General features: G+C 35.4%; 1 protein-coding gene across 1 annotated transcript; it reads right to left on the bottom strand.

The window, feature by feature from the left end:
* Positions 1–13490: 13490 nt before the first annotated feature.
* On the bottom strand, positions 13491–15105 carry LOC130848595 (olfactory receptor 140-like). Its single transcript, XM_057727040.1, has 2 exons — positions 15033–15105; positions 13491–14410 (listed from the first exon to the last, which is right to left on the bottom strand). The coding sequence occupies exons 1-2, from the start codon at positions 15103–15105 to the stop codon at positions 13491–13493; spliced, it is 993 nt and encodes a 330-aa protein (XP_057583023.1).
* Positions 15106–22755: the final 7650 nt, after the last annotated feature.

Raw genomic sequence — 22755 nt, 5'->3', positions numbered from 1 at the left:
GTTTTGGTATCAGGGTGATGGTAGCCTCATAGAATGAGTTTGGGAGTGTTCCCCCTTCTGCTATATTTTGGAAGACTTTGAGAAGGATAGGTGTTAGCTCTTCTCGAAATGTTTGATATAATTCACCTGTGAATCCATCTGGCCCTGGACTTTTGTTTGTTGGGAGATTTTTAATCACAGTTTCAATTTCTGAACTTGTGATTGGTCTGTTCAAATGTTTTATGTCTTCCTAGTTCAGTTTTGGAAGATTGTACTTTTCTAAGAATTTATCCATTTCTTCCAGGTTATCCAATTAAATGGAATACAGTTGCTTGTAGTAGTCTCTCATGATCTTTTGTATTTCTGCGGTGTCCATTGTTACTTCCCCTTTGTCATTTCTAATTCTGTTGATTTGCATCTTCTCCCTTTTTTCCTGATAAGTTTGGCTAATGGTTTATCAATTTTGTTTATCTTCTCAAAGAATCAGCTTTTAGTTTTATTTATTTTTGTTATTGTTCCCTTCCTTTCTTTTTTTATTTATTTCTGCTCTGATCTTTACGATTTTTTTCCTTCTGCTCACTTTGGATTTTTGTTTGTTTGTTTGTTTGTTTGTTCTTCTTTCACTAATTGTTTTAGGTGTAAGGTTAGGTTGTTTATTCAATATTTTTCTTGTTTCTTGAGGTAGGACTGTATTAGTATAAACTTTCCGCTTAGGACTGCTTTTGCTGCATCCCATAGGTGTTGGGTTGTTGTGTTTTCATTGTCATTTTTTTCTAGGTATTTTCTGATTTCCTCTTTGATTTCTTTCATGATTTCTTGATTGTTTAATAGCATATTGTTTAGTACCCATGTGGTTGTATTTTTTATTGATTTTTTTCCTGTAATTTCTACCTAGTCTCATGGCATTGTGGTCAGAGAAAATGCTTGATGATATGATTTAATTTTTTTTAAATTTACCAAGGCTTGATTTGTGACCCAAGATGTGATATATCCTGGAAAATGTTCCGTGTGCACTTGAGAAGAAAGTGTATTCTGTAGTTTTTGGATGGAACGTCCTATAAATATCAATTTAGTTGAGATGGTCTAATATGTTATTTAAAGCTTGTGTGTCCTTATTTATTTTCTGTTTGGATGATCTGTCCATTGAAGTAAGTGGGGTGTTCCAGTCTCCCACTATTATTGTGTTACTGTCAATGTCCCCTTTTAGGTCTATTAGCATTTGCCATATGTATTGAGGTGCTCCTATGTTGGGTGCATAGATATTTACAATTGTTATATCTTCTTCTTGGATTGATCCCTTGATCATTATGCAGTGTCCTTCCTTGTCTCTTGTAATAGTCTTTATTTTAAGGTCTAATTTGTTTGATATGAGTATTGCTACTGCAGCTTTCTTTTGGATTCCATTTGCACGGAATATCTTTTTCCATCCCTTTACTTTCAGTCTATATGTATCCCTTGGTCTGAAGTGGGTTTCTTGTATACAGCATATATAAGGGTCTTGTTTTTGTATCCATTCAGCCAGTCTGTGTCTTTTGGTTGGAGCATTTAATCCATTTACATTTAAGGTGATTATTGACATGCATGTTCCTATTACCATTTTCTTAATTGTGTTGGGTTTGTATTTGTAGGTCTTTTCCTTCTCTTGTGTTTCCAGATTAGAAAATTTCCTTTAGCACTTGTTGTAAGGCTGGTTTGGTGGTGCTGAATTCTCTTAACTTTTGCTTGTCTGGAAAGCTTTTGATTTCTCCCTCAAATCTGAATGAGATTCTTGCTGGGTAGAATATTCTTGGCTGTAGGTTTTTCTCTTTCAGGACTTTCAGTATATCCTGCCATTCCCTTCTGGCCTTCAGAGTTTCTGTAGAAGATCAGCTGTTATCCTTATGGGTTTTCCCTTATATGTTACTTGTTGCTTTTCTCTTGCTGCTTTTAATATTATTCTTTGTGTTTAATTTCTGTTAGTTTGATTAATATATGCCTCTGTGTATTTCTCCTTGGATTCTGTATGGGAGTCTCTGTGCTTCTTGGACTTGATTAATTATTTATTTTCCCATGTTGGGGAAGTTTTCCACTATAACCTCTTCAAATATTTTCTCTGACACTTTCTTTTTTTCTTCTTCTTCTGGGATGCCTATAATTCGAATGTTGGTACACTTAATGTTATCATTGAGGTCTCTGAGACTGTCTTCCATTCTTTTTATTCTTTTTTCTCTTTCCTGCTCTGTGACAGTTATTTCCCCCATTCTATCTTCTAATTCACTTATTCATTCTTCTTCCTCAGTTATTCTGCTGTTTAAACCATCTAGAATATTTTTAATTTTGGTTATTTCATTATTTATTACTGTTTGTTTGCTCTTTAGTTTTTCTGATTCCTTTTTAACTGTTTCTTTTAAATTTTGGATCATCTTTACTATCATAACTCTGAATTCTTTTTCAGGCAATTTTCCTGTTTCCTCTTCATTTATTTGGTCTTGTGTATTTTTACCTTGTTCCTTCATCTGTGGCATTTTTTTTTTTTTTTTGTCATCTCATTTTCCCCCCGCTTTAGATGGGCGGGATTGTGTTCCTGCTGGGTCTTGGTGTTAAGTTGGGAACCTCTGGGAGACCTCATGGTAAAGGATATTTCCTGGGAACTGGGTTTCCCTGTTAGTCCAATGTTTTGGCCTCAGAGCTCCCACTTCATGAACACAGGCCTGATACTGGGTTTGTGTATCAAGATCCCACAAGCCAGTTGCTGCAGGGTTCCTGTGGTCTGCTTGGGCCTCAGGTCCCCTGCTGGCCTCTGGTAACCTTTCTATTTGTGGAGAGACATGATCTCTGTGTCTTCCTATGCCACCACCTTGACTCTGCCCTCCAGAGTGGATACTTTGGGCATGATCTGATGCATGGTCACCAAGAGGAAGAAGATGGAATTGCTGCAGTAGGTCCCAGACCCAGCACTGACGTGCTTCTGCATGTCCTCCATGACAGGGAAGAGCTTGTCTGTCAGCACGCTGACATCATGGAAGACCACCTGGGAAAGCTCTTCCTTTGGAAGAGTCCCTCCCTCCTCCTTTGAGCCATTTTGTAACTTAATTATTTTAAAACAAAAGTTTCTAGAATAGATCATTTTGCCTCTTCTGTCTTAAAGTCTATGGATTCATCACAAATCTCTATTGACTGCTATTTCATATCTCAGCTTCCTAGTTTGAACTTTAAGACCCTCCCCCATGGTAGTCAATCTCATATTTTTCTATGATTCCCTCCCATTGCATTCAAACCCATTTCTTATGCCAGAACACACCTCAATCTGTTTTGTTCAGTGGGAAAAGACAATGGAGTTAAGAATAAGCAACTTTGCTCTCCACTGCAGTCAGTCCACTTACTGACTATATGATCTTCAAATCTTGCAAAAATAAAACAATGCAACAGCAGTTAAAGTCAGTATGTGTCAAGTAGTTATTATAGGAGGATACTGTGCTAAGATCTTCAAGGTTTTATTTTCTAATTCCCACAGAAAATCGATATGTGATAGCATTATCCTGATTAATGCAATGGGTAAGGCTTAGAGAACTCATATAACTTGCTCAAAGCCTTCTGTTACCTATGTGATTAAGTTTATAGCTCAGGCACTGACTACTATCCTCTCAATCCCTCCAAGAATTTTACACCCTGCCTCACAACACTTTTGTGAAAATCAAAGGAAGGAACAGGCATGAGAATGTTTGGACAGCACTATCCAAATATTCACCATAATTATTTTCCATTCCTATAAGCTCTTGACTTCCTGTTTCCTGTGCCTATGTCATCTGTTAAACAAATGCATTACCACTCTTTTTTAAGCCTCACTTCATTCCCCAAATCCTCTTCACCTGTTATGCTGGATATTTATTGCATGTACCTGTATAGGTTACATATCAGCAATAATTCAATTATCTTCTAAACAATTTTTTTATATTTCATATTGGTTTTATCTCCTTCAGGTGATACTTAAGCATAGATAATTTATTATTTTTCCACCAAGTTTCTAATGCAGTGCTGTGTTCACATGAGTCATTTAATTAAATTTAATTACATACATAAAATTGAATTAATCCAAAGAAATCTGCATTGAACCATGGGGCACAGGGAAAGTGGTGAAAGCCCCTGCCTCCAGAAATGACAGAATGCCCTTCTCAGAGCCTGGTTGTTATTTCTTTGATAGCCAGGCTCTAAGAATCCCATTTATCATCTTCCATCTTTTCCATTTTTATTCCAAGACATGCATTAGCCAAAACAAAGAGCTGCACCATAATGTGGACTTCCAGTTCAGTGTTGACTTATTTCCTTCAGATCCTCTTTACGATGTTGTTTATTTCTTTCCAATGTTCCTGGGAAATACTATTCCTCAAAAGACTGTTCACATAAAGAAGTAAAGAATTATATTTCTTCAGTTGCCTAATTACTACCTAGACAGTGCATATTTCTTGTTTAATAGCATGTCTCATAGTGCAAGGGATACAAGGCAGAGCCTTCTCCATGAAGAGGGAGACACAATGAGTGCTCCTGAGAAAATGCATGTACAAAATAACTTTGAGAAGGGAAAATATCAGTGTGATTTATAGACTTCAAAAAAGAAGAAATGAGCTAGTCCTTGACAAGGGAATTTTGGCAATTCTAGATTTACAAAGTTATAATTTAGAAAGTGAACAATAAGAGTAACAGCATGGACAAGGCAAGCAAAATAAAAGGGAGAATATGGTGGACATACTCAAAATTTATGGACTTGGACATCAGAAAAATCTAGGTTTCATTATGAGCCTTCTAGGGACGTAGTTAACTAAATATCACTTGATTTTTTCAGAGTTGCTCTACTAAATATATTAAGTTCCTAGTATTAAGTTTAAAATTTAATATTCAACCTTATGAATATTAAAATGTGATTTAAAATATTAACTTAAATTTTAGTTTCAATGTTTATTAAATATTACAATGTCCTGGCATATTTTGTGTGTCTTCTATATGTTAGTCACATACAACCCTATTAATCCCAGGTATGAGGTGCCCTGAGTAGATGTACCTAGCCAGACTGGAGTTCAATTGGAAATAAGTAGTAAGACCGATAATCTTGAAGAAACCTATGTACACTCTTGATTATTCACACTACCCTTAGTTCTTTCTTCTGAGTGCCTATAACATGTCAGACAACCTCTCTGTGCTTTCTGTGTAGTCCCAGAAAGTAACGTTACCTACAACAAAGTGTTGTGATAATGATTTTGTAAATGTAAAGGGCCTAGATAAGCATCCCTATTTCTTTTCCAAGCATGAAGAGAACACTACTGACTACAAACTATTTAAAACAGTTCCCTGCCTTTGGCTCATGCGCTTACATGTGCATCTGTTAAATGCTCCACAGGCTGGCAGGATATCAGCTTAATGACTCCCGAACAATTGGCAGGATGTAGGTGTTTGAATTGACTTTAAATGAAAAATCTTTCAAAACTATTTTCTAAAATAGTCTGTGGTTCTAACCACAAGTAGAATAGCTTAAATAAAAATATTTGTTTCTTATATAGTATAAAAGTAAAACATGGCCCATGGAAAATAAACATTTTATACAGATAGATAGTTTATATTACTATATCTGTATAAACTATAAAGTTTATAGACAAAGGACCTGTCCCAACCATAAGCACTCAAGTGACCCACTATTAACAGGTCAGTTCACAATCTCCAGATGTGCATTTGCGTGTAGGCGTATGTAAAATCATCTATGTGTTTTACTCTATATAAAGGTAAATTAAATATAATAATATACTTGAAATTCTAATTGCAGTTTATGTGGGCACTATTTATCATTATTTATGGATTTTCCTTCATTTTATGCTACGTACTATTCCATTTTATGTTTACAACACAGTTCCTTTAACCAGTCCATTTTTGCTTGAAATTTATTTTATTTCTTCTATTCTGCCTTACACACAGTGCAAAAATGAACACCATGTACAGACATCTTCATTTATTCTGTTGCAGAAATCTATGTCATCACCAAGACAAAACAGTATGCATATGTTTGCATTTGACATGTTCTGTATCATTGCTTTCAAAGTTCTGAAACATATTATATTCCCATGAATAGTGTATTAAAGAGTAGTTTTCCCAAAGTCTTACCAACACTAAATATTGTCATTATTGAGTATACTAACCAAATACTAAGCTAAAAAATCATTTCATTTTAATTTGTTTTCATTCAATCATTCATTTCTAGAATTTTATTGATGACATAAATCATAAATGCATTTTTGGTCTTCAGATAAAGTTTAATTAAACTGAATGTAATGTCCATATGGATACATAATCTATACACTTATCCAAATTAAACTAATAATCATAATAAATCATTTAGTACATGCTATTTGCCATGTGCCAGACATTTTGCTAATACTTTATACGTGTTCTCATTTAATCCTCACAATTAGCAATGATGAGACACAATTTATGGCTGAGACAAAACAAAATAACTAATTTGCTTAACACTATACAGTTAGTAAGTGATAAAGCCTGGCTTTGAATCCAGGAAGCCAGCTTCACAGTTGATATGTGTTTCTTGTGTCTGAATTTCTCATAGAGTTAAATGATTTATTCAACAAAATACTGAATAACAGGAAGGTGATAACAAAGTGTTGATATTTAGGGAGAGCCTCTGGGTCATCATTTTTTTAAGAGTAACAGTGCCCTGTGTTCCTCAGAAGAACTGTGCCTTGAGCACAGGCATCATCAACTGGCTATATCGCTAATGAAAGCCTTTATTTTTAATTTTTTTACTTTTTTATTTAATTAATTTATTTGCTGCATTTGGTTTTCTTTGCTGCATGCAGGCTTTCTGTAGTTGCAGAGAGTAGGGGTTACTCTTCTATGCAAAGAGCAGGGCCTACTCTTCACTGTGGTGCTCAGGCTTCTCATTGCAGTGGCTTCTCATGTTGCAGAGCACGGGCCATAGGCACGTGGGTTTCAGTAGTTGCAGTGCATGGGCTCAGTAGTTGTGATACATGGGCTTAGTTGTCCTGTGGCATGTAGGATCTTCCTGGACCGGGAATCAAACCCATGTTCCAGCATTGGCAGACAGATTCTTAACTACTGTGCCACCAGGGAAGCCTAAAAGCCTGAAAGACTTCAAAAGGATTATTTTTGATTGTAAGTCTTCACAACTAACTTGCTTTCCTTGAAAGATGAGTGGAGATAGAATTATCTGCAGTAGTACTTTCTCTGGATGGAAATTACTACACCATTGTAGATATAAAAATCAGTGCTTCCTTGGAATGTTTTCAGAGGGAGGGGACTTAATCCCTGAACAACCTCCCTTGGTTTCACCACCCCATCCCTGAGCACACCATCAGCACCAACACCAAAACCAACCCTGTGGGCAGAGCGGCTCACAAAGAAATGTGTGTGATTACATGTATATAAGTGTGTGGGTGTGTGTTATCTAACTTATTGGTTTCATTAAATAATTAGAACCATTAAGTGATCAAAGCAGAAAGGGAAACACCACAAAAAGTCTTTCTGAAAGGTAATAATAACATTATCAATAGAAAATGCTAGAAAAATAATGCTAAAGCAAATTAGTACAATAGAAAAACAGAAAAAAATACATATACTACATATATAAGCACACACACAGAAAATTGCATGAAAGAAGGGAAACATAAAATCTGTCTAAAACTTTCCTATACATACTAGATACTCCTGTTCCTCTTTCATCTAAGATTCACTGCTGAAACATAAACACATTCCTTTATTCATTCATCTCATGATCTGGGTAGCTACCAAAAGGTAGACACTTATGTTCTGAAAATTTGCCAAAAGAGATTAAAGCAAATCAAGCTAAAAATTATTGATAAGTCAAAACTCTTCATCCTGAGGCTACAATTTGTTTAAACAGACAAAACAGGTGAACTACTGACAGATTTTAAATAAAATATGCTTGTCCCTGTATATAAGTGATTGGTTTATTTCAATGATTAAAAAAGAGTAGTTTAATAAGAGCATATGTCACACTTAAATAAGTTGTTAAAATCACTTCAACAACTCAGTCTCATGTTATCTTTGTAACCTCTAAAATCTAGTTAGAAGGCAGAGACTGTGCAAATAAATTTCTGGGATCACATCGGAGCAGTCAAAATTCTTGCCCCATTTAGGATGTACTCATGCAAACTTATCTCTGTAAAAGATCTAGGAATCATGACACACTAGAGTTTCATCTTAGCAAATCCAAGCATGGAAGCAAGTAAATCAGGGCCTGCACTTGAAGCAAATCATCCAATCCCTTAACATGGAGTTTTTTTTTTTTTTTATAAGACTAGTTTTTCTAATGATTTTGAAGAAAAATTTTAAAGAGCTTGTCTAAGTGTCCAAAGATTTATATAGGAAAACCCCCTTGTGGATGGCAGAGGAATTCAAATTTCATCTGCATTGGAAATGTTTCCAAAATGACAGCCAGGTAAGCTGTTTAGAAAATCATGGAACTGTGCCTGTCACTTTGAGTTTGATTTGTAAGCAGTTTCCAGTCCACACCTTAGAAGAAACATCATGACTAAAATGTTCTCTTTTGGGCAATAGACCTGGGCTAAAGAGGGCAGAGTGCCATTTTCAAATAGCACAGGATTTCAAGAAGTGTAAACTTGCATCATTTTAACTGCATCCTTTGAGGCTGTGTCTCTACTGACTGAGGCACTAATCAACATACCAGTGAATTCCCATCCACCCTTGCAATAATTTGCTTTTCCCAGAAGCATAGCTTTAGTGGAGCCAGACCAAGCTGATGCTCCACAAACACAAACACAGATCATGGTATTACCACACAGTTATTTGTTCTCTAACTAAGCTCTCATCTTCAGTAGAAGAATGGCCACACAACAATTCATCTGCCTGATGATATAGATGAGGAGAAGTCAATAGGACTTGTTCTTGGCCACCTAGCTAGTACCAAGACTGAATTCTTCGATCACCTAATCTGGTGCACTGTACATCTTTCAAAGCTGTTTGTGTCATGTCTAGCTGCAGGACAGGTGCCTTTAGCATGGATTTGAAAATGTTCCACAGGTAGAAAAAATAAGAACTAAATTCTTTCTCAATGCATAATAATTAGTATTATCAAGTGGCATGCTTTTAGTTCAGAAATATTTAGGATTATAGCCTTCATTCTTTTCCTAACTTCAATTCTACACAGTATCAATTTACAACACATTTCACAACAGATTACAACTGGTTCATTAATGTAGCTGAATGCATGCTCTGGGAACTCTTCTGAGAAGGAAGAGATTCTCAATTGTACTGAATGTGATCCTCACAGGTGATGGGGCAGCATCTGTGCTTGGATTACCTCTGCTAACACTCTAGTTATTCCATGGTCTTAGGTAATTATTTAGACATAAATTAGGACAGTATTCCTGAATCTTTTTTCACTATTCCCCCCAAAATGTACTTTCTTAGACATTCTGTTTCCTTATTCACCTCGTCCTCGAAAATAGTAATACCACAAATATACCACCTATCCATGTTCTTTGTGTATATCTGTCCATTATAATATAAAAACAGTAAAAACTGTTCAACCTCCAAGGAACTATTTTTACTGTGTTGTGAGAGATATTCCCCCATGTCACATGCACATTTTAAATTACTTACTTATTTTTAAAAAGGAAGGAGCATAATACACTTATTTATACTTGGACCAAACTGAAATTCTAGCTGTGCTTCAAACAGCTGCACAAATCTCTGTCCAATTCTACTCTCCTGCATTACCCTCTTATAAAATGATTTTTATCTTACCCATTACTAACAAAATTATATTTTTAATTTAATTATTTACTTGCATATTATCCACCTACTCCCCACTGGAATGTAAGTTCAACACAAATAAAACCCTTGCTTCTATTATTCAATGTTGTATACCCAGCTCCCACAACTCTCTGGCCCACTGTAAGCACTTACTGAACAGTATTTTTTGGATTAATTAAATAAGTCTAAATTACCTAAACTGAATTGGCCATGGAGTCATATTTTCAGGTAATACATGTTAACACTATAGGATAACAATGGGAAAAGCCCAATGGAAATAGCACCTATTTAGTTCTTCATGGTGCTATCTAATGTCCAAACAGAGTATCAATTTCCTCAGTGATCAAGTTGCCTTTTTTTCTTATAAACATCTCTTTCTCCCAAGTGTTCTTTCCCTTGAAATTCAACCATTTGAATTTCCTTTCTTGAGCCTATTACATATTGCTTTTCCAGATGACCATAAAGGGTCATATATCTGCAAAGAAGAGATCATCAGACAGCTTTTCCTTGACACAAGAGGAATCAAGAGAGTACGAGTTTCCTGGGAAATGAAGGTCAACAGTGAAAGAAAGTGAAGAAAGTACCTCCCGCCCCAGGAAAAAAATAAGGGAGTAATGTCTCAGTGACAGTCTTCACAATGTGGCCAATGATAAGATATGTATTTAGATATTTTCACTTCATGATCAATCCCAATGAGTATTGTTAACTGAGAAGAGTATAGGAAGCAACATCTAAAAGACTTGATATTGTTCTTTAACCTCATTGAATCTCAGTTTCCTCTTGTATGATATAAAATGGAGTGAAAACCTCTCTAATGATACTTGGTGGTCATGAATAGAGGTAAAGTATGTAAGGAACCTAACAAAATGTATGCCTCACAGTTGGTCTCCAACAGTAGTGAACTCAATCCCCTCACTTAATACCTAATATTTTTATGGAGTTAAAAGTCCAGACTAAACCAAAATATCCTTACACAACAGATACAAATATTATTTATGTCAGTTATTTTTAGGAAGAACATATTTACTTCCCCATATTTTTTTTTTTTATGTATTAGAAATAAGCATGTGGCAGTTGGTCCTCAGGAAGGATTCTTGATGATGAGCACAAAGGGACATCAAAACAAATTTTAAACTTACAAACCAGCAAGATATTATCTACTGAGAACACCAGACAGCCTTGCACTTCTTCCTTCAGTTCTCACACCTTCCATGTTTGCTGTTGACAGTTTATAATCTGTACCTCATTAATCTTCTGACCCCTCCCCTGAGCCCCTGGTATAGTCCCTAAGACACAATCATTGGCCTTGTTTCCCTCTTCAAATCTTCTGTGTGGTCTTACAGTAGAAATGACATTTACTCAATACTTTTCTTACCTTTACCACTGGATTATTCTCATCTCCCAACAGTCATCAGACAAAATGAAACACATCATTTAGTGTAGATTCTTTTGAAATGTTTCATTCTCATCATCAATTACAAACTTGATCATTTTAATAAAGTGCTGATTATATCATCTTTAGACATTGTTGGAAAACTTCTGTTTCTTATGAATTTGAGATAGCCATGCACAAATTAGTAAACATGGTCCATCCAGTACGATGCTCTGGCATTATAATGTGTAGTCAAATTATAGAAGAAATAGCTCCAATTGATCATTGGATTTAAGAAAGTGACATTTCTGAGAAGTAACAGACATTGGTGTGTTGTACTCAGAGAGGCTTAGATTTATGAGTTATGTCATAATGTGGAATGATCTGATATTCTTCAGGTGCATAGAGAAGCATTGCAGGTATCCCCCACTTTGCAAAACTTCACCTTAGCTATTTTGTTTTTATGAAGGCCAACATTAATACTTGTTTTTTGTTAATGGGAAAAATCTGAAAGGGATTTTTACATTTACAAAAAGAATCTTTTACTATAATACCAACTTGTAGTGCTACATTTGAAACAAGGCTACAACAATTTAACATCATTTTCTAGAAGGACAAAGTGGATAATTAAGACTGCAGATAATTTTTTATATATAGACCAAAACTTAACATGGACAAATGTGTTTCATTTGAAAGAAAGTAAGAATGAGTTTTAAAGACTTGGACTAGAAGTTTATAGCTGAAACTTTTGACAGGAACCTGTATTCCAGTGTAATCCTGATACGCTAATGGGGGAAGTACATGTGATGTGAGTCAAGTAAATTAGTAAACCTCTCTTTGTGTCAATTCCCATCTCTGTAAATGAGGAAAGTTATAATGGAACCACCAGTTTAGTATGTGGATAATTCAGCTGAATTGAATATATCTGATAGATAATAAAGTGTTCATGTAATTGAAATACTTGTGACAGACCTACAGAGCAATAGTTTTGGAGCCTAACCATATGTCTTCATGTTGAAAGTTGATAAAAGATATTTACTATTCTTGTTTTGAATTGTCCCTCAAGTTGTGGTATGGTAAAAGAAAACATTTCTGTCATATTCAAGAAAAACTCTGAGCCATAAGGATATTTTAGCAAATATGAGCAAATTAAGAGTAATTTCAAAATTTCAGGCCTAATTTATACAGCAAGAAAGGAAGTAGATTGTGAATTATTTGTTCCTCCTTTTGTGAATGTTTCTCTGTTTGCTTTTGGTAAATTCAAAGCTCAAAACTGAAATTCAAAAGTGATTCTTGCACTCCCCATCTGTCCCTTCCCCATGTATCTATCTAAGAATTTTTATCCCTGACTACTTTTCCACAGGCTAAGCAAAAATAAAAGAAGTTCTGAAATCAAAATCCTATGGACCTCTCCAAAGGGAGTCCAACTCGAGGATGGAAGATGCCTTAGAGGACTGGGACGGGGAGGGTGGGGGGGACTCGGGGGGGGGGAGTCAAGGAAGGGAGGGAATACGGGGATATGTGTATAAAAACAGATGATTGAACTTGATGTACCCCCCAAAATAATAAATTAATTAATTAAAAAAAAAACTAAAAAAAAAAAAAAAATCCTAAGGAAAGGGCTTCCTAGGTGGCGCAGTGGTTGAGAATCCACCTGATAATGCAGGGGACAAGGGTTTGATCCCTGCTCCAGGAAGATCCCAAATGCCATGGAGCAACTAAGCCCGTGCACCACAACTACTGAGCCTGCATTTTAGAGCCCGTGAGTCACAACTATTGAGCCCACATGCTGCAACTACTGAAGCCTACACTCCTAGAGCCCATGCTCCACAACAAGAGAAGTCACGGCAATGAGGAGCCCATGCACTACAACAAAGAGTAGCCCCCACTCACCGCAACTAAAAAGAAAGCCAGCACACAGCAAAAAAAAAAAAAAAAAAAAAAAAAAAGACCCAACACAGCCAATAAAATAAATTAATTAATTAATTTAAAAAAGGATCCTATGGAAATGTCAGTTTCATCCAAGTAACATATATGAAGAATCTAGTAAAATATCAGTAAGACTGGAGAAAAACCTGTCCTACAATCATCAAACTTGGGGCTTGCAGTTGTTCTTTCCATTGTCTCTTCTGAATCTTTGAGCATGAACATTGAAGTTTTGGTGAAGTACAAGTTATTAAAATGCCTAATAAATCCCCAGCAATTATTAAATCCTCAATAAATGTTAGATTCTAGGCCTTTTTTTTCTCAATGATTTGCAAATTTTCTTATTTTTTATTCACAATTTACAAGAGGTATAAGTCTCCCTCTATACATAAATCATCCTTTTCTCGACATTGTGCACAGCCTAAGCTACATGCCTCTTTAACAAACTCCTCAAGGCATTTTTCACCTCTGTATTTCTCACTGTGTAAATGATAGGATTTAACATGGGTGTGAGGATTATAAAGAAAACACTCACCCACTTGTCCCCAGGATAAGTGGTCACAGGACGTGTGTAGCTGAATATACAAGGGATAAAATAGAGTACGACTACTGTAAAGTGGGAGCCACATGTAGAGAGGGCTTTGCATCGTCCTTCAGAGCCATGGGATTTCAGAGAGCTCAGAATGACTATGTAGGAGATGAGTAGCATGAAAAAAATGAACAAGCACATGGCCCCACTGTTAGCTGCCACCACCATTCCAAGTCTGTTGGTGTGGCTGCAAGCAATTTCCAACAGTGAGAAGAAATCACACATGAAATGGTCAATGACATTGGGACCACAGAAGGTCAAGTCCACCGTGAAAAGAATCTGCAAAGTGGCATGCAAGATCCCCCCAATCCAGGCCACCATCACCAGGAGCTGGCAGAGCCCCTGTCGCATGATGGTCTTGTAGTGCAGAGGCTTGCAGATGGCCACATAGCGGTCATAGGCCATGACAATGAGGACAATGATCTCTGATCCTCCCAGAAAGTGTACCAAAAAGAGCTGAGTCAGGCAGCCATGCCAGAAGATGGTTATCCTGTGGTACAACAGGTCAATGATCATTTTGGGGGTGGTGACAGATGAGTAAAAGGCATCTATGAAGGCCAAGTAAGTGAGAAAAAAGTACATGGGAGCTGAAAGTGTGGGGCTGAGGGAGATGGTAATGCCAATGAGCAGATTGGCCAGCACAGTAAATAGGAAAATGAACAAAAAAACAACAAAGAGTAGTTTCTGCAAGTGTGGGTTCTGTGTGAGTCCCAAGAGAACAAATTCAGTGACATTGTGAGACATAAGGAGATCTAGTCAGCAAGTAACAACTTCCTGGGACCTGAATTACCTACAAAGGAAGAAAGAATGGTACCTGTTAACCTTGAAAGGACTGTAGTCTGAATGTCTTAGAACAAAATTTGAGCAGTCACTGTAACTGTGGAGCATGTCCTTAGCACTCTTGCCCCAGTGCTTGTTTCAAGTCTTTCTTATTTCTTTCATGTTGGCTTTTTATCTCATCAGACACCTACACCCGGGCACCTGTCAAAAATCTATAGGGCAACATGTGATGGGTATTTTACTGAGAAAACACAATGCTATGTACATGAGGTTTGAATTCTCTTTCTGTTTCCTACTCCATTTGAATTCACTGCATTATCTCAGTGCCCCATGCCTTTGAGCCTTCCTCTTCATCTGCAAGGTTACCAATTGTAATTCTCAGATGTATCTTATCAACTGAGAGGTCCTGCACAAAGGTGAATTTTTCCTTCTTCCATGAGAATTTACATTTGAACTTTTAACTCTTACAGTGTAAAGAAAAACATGGTCAATAATTATCTATCATAGGCAGGAAGTTTAGGGAAATATATAAGTCCTTTCTGGTACCTACCAGAACACAGAAGATATTCAGGTGTTTTCCCTCACTGCACCTACCATAGTGCCTGGCATAATGTCTGCAGGGCCTGAAACCTATTAGCTGATGAGTAACTGCTTGGTGCATTATCATTGTCTATGGGTAAGAATCGTTTTGCTTTCCCAGACTATAAACTTACCAGGAATTCAAGTGCTCTTGTGCTCTGTTTATCATTACTCTCTATGAGAAACATAAATTAACGTTTGAAAGGAAGCTGCACTCCAGATTAATACTTTCTGGCACACATCATTGGATAAGTGTGAAAATAATAATTGCCTCTAGGGAAGACTATGTTACTGGGTCATATTAAAATCAAGATAATTATAGTGTTTTTAAGTGATATATTTTCTTCTTCAAAATTCTGTTCCACATACAATAAACATAGTCATCTTCAATAACTTTACAGCTTCAGTAGGCTTAGATTAAAAAAAAAAAAAAAAACTTCATGCATAGTTATTCCATACAAGAGGATCTAAGGTTAATCAAAGGAAATCCTATTTTCAAACTTCTAAGAGAAAAAAAAATAATATAGAGAACAGAAATAATTAGTTTAATAGATAAGTTACAGAGATAGGTAATGTAAATATATGACATGTAAATATATAAACACTAACAGAAACACATATAAAATCTGTTACTTACTATAAGTATTATTGCAAGTTCACTCATTCAATAAATATTTAACACTTACCTGTATGTGAATGTATGTTTCTTCACACAAAGTCATGAGGAGTGTCCCTGTGAAATGCCCTTAAATGCCTGAAATTTTATTACCAAATAGTAGCAGCTCACCCATCCATGATAGGAATGACCTTCCTGTCCTTTATGTTTCTGCTAGATGCATTCTCATGCCTTTTTCTCCCATCTTTACAAAGGATCCATCTTCCATCATTCCTGATTACAGGACACTGCATTACTAGCAGAGTGAGAAATTTGAGGGACATAAATTTCCCAAAGAAGAGAAGAGAAAACATAAACATAATAAAATGTATTCTGAAAAAATGTGTATTATCCTTTCAAAGATAAATGGATAAAGAGCTTTATTTTTTAATTATCCAAAATGAAAAAAAATATATTTGTGTGTAAACAAAATGCAGCAGCTCTATTGCATTTCCTTATTCTGAGGTGGGATGCCCCAACATATCAGAAAAGAGACTACTGTACATAAAGTAAGAATTAGGCATAATAAAGTGTTTTAGAAGTAGCTATGAAAGAATATAAATTGCTTTCTCATTTTTCTTTAGCTCCATAAAACATTTTCTGGGAAGAAATCCTAATGGAAAACATTATTAATGGAGAAAAATCATTATTTACAAATATGTTGAACACAATTTTCAAGAGCTGTGGAAAATTTAAAAGCTATATGGATTGATTAATATTGTAGAAGTGGACAATTTAAATATGGTGCATCTCTTTGATTAATGGGTAATTTTTAACACGTGTTTTAAAAAATTGTGCAACATCATGAAGAAATTCTTGTATCATTAATTGGGGAAAATTTTGGATGCAAGTTTGAATTGTATAATTATTGTAATTATAACTAGTTTATTATCTAATTACTTTAAATATATATCACTAAGAAAATATATTTTTATTTGTAATTTGGTAGTATTGTAGTTGAGTCTACCTTTCTTGATGTTTTACATGCTAAAGAAGTGGGTTAAATATCAGGTGAGGATGAGGAGTGATTACATGATTACATGATTACAAAGATCCATTTAAACCTGAGAGTCTATGATTATATGATTTCCCAGAAAAAAATCTCACCTATGAACTTGTCTGACAGAGGTCCATAGCCAGACCCCAGATAGCCATTAGTTCACCACAAAAGAAGTTGTAAGATTAAAAAAGTCAACTAGCTCAGTTACAGTGTCTTAGTTTATAAATGATACCTTTCCACAAGACATTTCTATTGAACCTTAAAAGTACAGCTACATGCCCTATTTGTAGGTAAATTCTGTGAAGTTTCCTGGCTGTGGCTAATTAGACCCCAAGTGTATTTCATCATCCTTAGCAGATCTTGCCAACAACTCAATTATTTCACATAACTTAACTGAACTTCAGAGGATAACTTTTATAGCACTCATCTTTAATTTCAAACTCCTCCTTAGGTCTACATGAAGACTAAACACTATGACAAGAGAACAAAATAAGTTGACCATTTATGAATTTAGGTATTTGATGACAAATGAGCTTAATATGGAGCCTGAATATTGACCATTTTATAAATTAATCATTTAGGTGGGTAACTATTTTTTTCATTATAAAATTTTGTATTTCTAATCAATCTACCACTTGTAAAAATCATGATTTTAATTACTGTTTTCAGATGTACATTAAGTGATAATATGAACCCTTTTATAATCCTTTTATTAAATAAATTGGCACTGCAAAACAGGTAAAGTTTACAGTACTTTTCCAAAATAGCTGTATGGTGCATCAATTCTGGAATTAGATTAATGTGAAAATTATGAAAAAAAATCTAACATCAGTTACATTCAGAGATACTAGAATGCATTTATTTGTCATTTAAATTTAATTTCATAGTATCCCTATGGAATAGCAAAAAATAAGCATCAGTATTCATAATTAATAACAAGGAAATATGACAAAGAATAAGAATGCTATTTGCCATGGATAAATAAGAAACCAGGCCACTAAATTACTGTTTTTCAACCTAAGTGTTATGACAAGTTTAGGCTACCACTTAATGTAAGGCCTATTACAATTATTTGTTAAAATAAATAAATATCGATATTTGAAATGATATTGAAAATAAATTTAATTCATTTCAGTTCTGAAACATTCTTCTATAGAACCACATGCACTAACCATGTTCAAATATGCTTCCATTAATGAGAAGAAAAATAAATTGTAGATAACTCTCAATTGGCTCCAGAGAATGTGTCACTGTGAGCAGCATGCGTTTTGAAGGGAAAGAGTTTAAGAAAACTGAAATCACATGACTAAACCAAATTTTATGACACACTCCAATATTATAGTGCAGTAATAATATGTATGATGGCAGATGCAAAAACAGTCTGAATGAGGATCTGAAACTAAAGAAATATAAAGAATATGGATTTTGCTGAAGTGTCACCAGGAAAATGTCTTGAACTTGTCTTTCAACTCTGGAATGAAAGGGAGAGTCAGATCAGAGAATTAGCATGTACTGACAAAGTCACCATTTCCAGCCTCATAAAGATTGAAATCCATTCACAATGGCTCGAGTGGTCATCCAGTCTCTCACTTAAATAGCTACAATTCTGGGCAGAGAAATTGCTTTAGAACCCCCAACACCTGTCTAATCCAGCTCACAAAGCACTGGAGTAGCACCAAAATGGAAATAGAGTAGAGTTAAGTCTAAATCAGTGAGGGTTGTCCATGGAAATAATTTTTCAAAGAGGTGTTCCTGGAGCTATACCAGGAAAATCTGTCTTCGGAATTTAAATTCAAGGGCAGAGTGATTTAAAACTCTGGAGAGACAGCCACACATATTCTTAAACCTGTAGAGTACACCAGAATGAAAGCAGTAGGAATTATGTATGGGTCTTATTAAAGTTGATCAGAAACTAGTTGAGATTTAGTTTCACTTTCGATAGTTTCAGGTAGTAATTTCACACACAAAAAAAACAAGATACCGGCCAAATTATTCTAAAGGGCAACTTCATGCATTTCAATAGGTAGATAAACATGTTTTCAAAGTAACAAGGCACTCAAAAGCAGAGCTCCTATTATATATTAGGCCACTCCAAAGGCACATTCATCCCAGAAGGACATCTCCTAAGTTGTTTACTAGGAATGAAACAGTTTGGGAAGGTGGATTGTAGTATAATAATTCTTCCAATTTTACTTCTAAATGAAGTAGAAGCATGTATTACAATATTTATGGCAATACACTTATTGGCTTGGGCAGAATCCCAGAATTTGGGAACACCTTCCATGTACCTAAGTACTTATAGAAATAGGGAAAACTGTTTAAGGTTATAGAAGATGATGGCATAGTCTGAAATAATACTCATGTCTCCTGATCCTGAAGCTAGTGTTCTTACTCTCCATCATGTTTTTGTAATAATATGCTTGCTAAATATTGTTACATTATAGTGTCCATGGATTTTTTTCATAAAAATATATGGTACCCTAGAAGTGGGAGGTCGGACCTTTCTGTCAGCAGAGGAAGCTATAAACATATCTATGACATACATACATATTGGTATTTTGGTAGCAGAATTCATTTATGGAAATATCCATAATTAACTCACAGCAAAGCCCTGTAAGATAGGTAATTTGTTCAGCTGAGAAATAATGGCTTTGGTCAACTGTAGAGTAATGATTCCAGATTTGATTTTATATATCACTTTTAAATGATCTCCTAAAGCAGTTTTCACTTAACCAAAGTGACAAAAGATTTCAAAAGCAAATAAAGATCACTCAAAGGCAAGAATGTCCACACAATGTGTTATCAGAATAAGCATCCTAGGTAAACTTGTTCTCTTTACAGAGAGGAAGCAAATCTAGTCCTGCACCAATCTACTTTTAATAACAAAATCCCTTTACCAAATTAAATTTAACCTAATTTTTTTTTAAGCTCTTTATTGGAATATAATTGCTTTACACTCTTGTACCAGCTTTTGAGGTACACCAAAGTGAATTAGATGTATTCATACATATATCCCCATATCCCCTCCCTCCCGTGACTCCCTTCCACCCTCCCTGTCGTAGCCCTCTAAAGCATCACCCATCATCGAGTTGATCTCCCATTGTTATACAGTAACTTCCCACTAGCTATCTATTTAACATTTAGTAGTGTATATATGTCTATGCTACCCTCTCACTTCATCCCAGCTTCCCCTATGCTCCCCACCCCAGCCCTGTGCCCTCAAGTCCATTCTCTACATTTGCATCTCTACTCTTGCCCTGTCACTGTGTCCATCAGTACCATTTCTTCAGATACCATATATATGAGTTAGCATATGGTATTTGTTTTTCTCTTTCTGGCTAACTTTGCTTTGTAAGACAGTCCCTAGGTCTATTCACCTCATTACATATAGTTCAATTTCATTCCTTTTTAGGGCTGAGTGATATTCCATTGTGTATAGATGCCACTTCTTCTTTATCCATTCATTTGTTGATGGGCATTAAGGTTGCTTCCATATCCTGGCTATTGTAAACAGCATTGCAATGATCATTATAGTACATGTTTCTTTTTGGATTATGGTTTTCTCTAGGTATAGGCCCAGTAGTGGGATTGCTGGGTCATATGGTAGTTCCATTTTTATTTTTTTAAGGAACCTCCAAACTGTTTTCCATAGAGGCTGTACCAATTTACATTCCCACCAACAGTGCAGGAGAGTTCCCTTTTCTCCACACCCTCTCCAACATTTGTTGTTTCTAGATTTTTGGATGATGGCCATTCTGACCAGTGTGAGATGATACCTCATTGTGGCTTTGACTTGCATTTCTCTCGTGATTAGTGATGTTGAGCACCTTTTCATATATTTGTTGGCCATCTGTATGTCTTCTTTAGAGAAATGTCCATTTAGGTCTTCCACCCATTTGTCGATTAGGGTATTTTCATTTTTGGTATTAAACTGCATGAGCTGCTTGTATATTTTGGAGACTAATTCTTTGTGCGTTGCTTTGTTGACAAGTATATTCTCCCATTCTGAGGGTTGTCTTCTTGTCTCGTTTATGGTTTCTTTGCTGTGCAAAAGCTTTTAAGTTTCATGAGGTCCCATTTGTTTATTTTTGATTTTATTTCCATGATTCTAGGAGGTGGGTCAAAAAGGATTTTGCTTTGATACATGCCATAGAGTGTTCTGCCTATGTTTTCCTCTAGGAATTTTATAGTGCCTGGCCTAACATTTAGGTCTTTAATCCATTTTGAGTTTATTTTTGAGTATGGTATTAGGAAGTGTTCTAATTTCATTATTTTACATGTTGCTATCCAATTTTCTCAGCACAACTTATTGAAGAGGCTGTACTTTTTCCATTGTATATTCTTGCCTTCTTTGTCAAAGATAAGGTGCCCACATGTGCTTGGGTTTACCACTGAGTTCTCTATTCTCTTCCATTGATTTTCCTTTGTATTTTTGTGCCAGTACAATACTGTCTTGATCACTGTGGCTTTGTAGTATAATCTGAAGTCAGGAAAGCTAATTCCACCAACTCCATCTTTCCGTCTCAAAATTGCTTTGGCTATTCAGGGTCTTTTGTGTTTCCATACAAATTGTTAGATTTCTTGTTCTAGTTCTGTGAAAAATGTCATTGGTAATTTGATAGAGATTGCATTGAATCTGTAAGTTACTTTGGGTGATAGTCATTTTCACAATATTCATTCTTCCAATCCAAGAACATGATGTCCCTCCATGTGTTTTTGCCGCCTTTGATTTCTTTCATCAGTGTCTTAAAGTTTTCTGCATACAGATCTCTGCCTCCTCAGGCAGGTTTATTCCTGGGTATTTTATTCTTTTTGTTGCAATGGTAAGTGGGAGAATTTCCTTATTTTTCTCTTTCTGCTCTGTCATTTTTAGTGTATAGGAAAGCAGGAGATTTCTGTGCATTAATTTTATATCCTGCTACTTTACTAAATTCATCTATTGCTAACAGTTTTCTGGTAGAATGTTTAGCATTTTCTATGTATAATATCATGTCATCTACAAAGAATGACAATTTTACTTCCTTTCCAATTTGGATTCCTTTTATTTCATTTTCTTCTCTGATTGCTATGGCTAAAAATTCCAAAACTATGTTGAGTAATAATGGTGAGAGTGGACACCCTTGTCTTGTTTTTTAGAGGGAATGCTTTCAGCTTTTCACCATTTAGAATTATGTTAGCTGTTGAATTGTCATATATGGCTTTTATTATGTTGAGGTAATTTCCTGCTATGCCCACTTTCTGGAGTTTTTATCATAAATGGATGTTGAATTTTGTGAAAATGTTTCTGCCTCTATTGAGATTATCCTATTGTTTTTATCCTTCAATTTGTTAATATGGTGTATCACATTAATTGATATTCATATATTGAAGAATCCTTGCATTCCAGGGACAAACCCCACTTGGTCATGGTGTATGATTTTTTCAATGTGCTGTTGGATTCCATTAGCTAGTATTTTGTTGAGGATTTTTGTGTCTATATTCATCAGTGATATTGGCCTGTAACATTCTTTTTTTTGTGTGACATTGTTGGCTGATTTCCACTGTATCAGAGTGATGGTAGCCTCACAGAATGTGTTTGGTAGTGTTCCTCCTTCTGTGATATTTTGAAAGAGTTTGAGGAGAACAGGTGTTAGCTCTTCTCTAAATGTTTGATAGAATTTGCCTGTGAATTCATGTGGCCCTAGCCTTTTGTTTGTTGAGAGACTTTTAATCACAGTCTTAATTTCCATACTTGTGATTGGTCTGTTCATATTTTTTATTTCTTCCTGGTTCAGTCTTGGAAGATTGTACTTTTCTAAGAATTTATCCATTTCTTCCAGGTTATCCAATTTTTTGGCATTTAATTGCTTGTGGTACTCTCTCATGATCTTTTGTATTTCTGTGATTTCTGATGTTACTTCTTCTTTTCATTCCTAATTCTGTTGATTTGCGTCTTTTCCCTTTTCTTCTTGATGTGTCTGGCTAATGGTTTATCAATATTGTTTATCTTCTCAAAGAACCAGCTTTTAGTTTTATTGATCTTTGCTATTGTTCCCTTCCTTTCTTTTTCATTTATTTTTGATCTGATCTTTCTGATTTCTTTC

This window comes from Hippopotamus amphibius, chromosome 3, assembly GCF_030028045.1.
Source record: "Hippopotamus amphibius kiboko isolate mHipAmp2 chromosome 3, mHipAmp2.hap2, whole genome shotgun sequence".
NCBI lineage: Eukaryota > Metazoa > Chordata > Mammalia > Artiodactyla > Hippopotamidae > Hippopotamus > Hippopotamus amphibius.
This window is presented reverse-complemented; position numbering and strand designations above follow the sequence as displayed.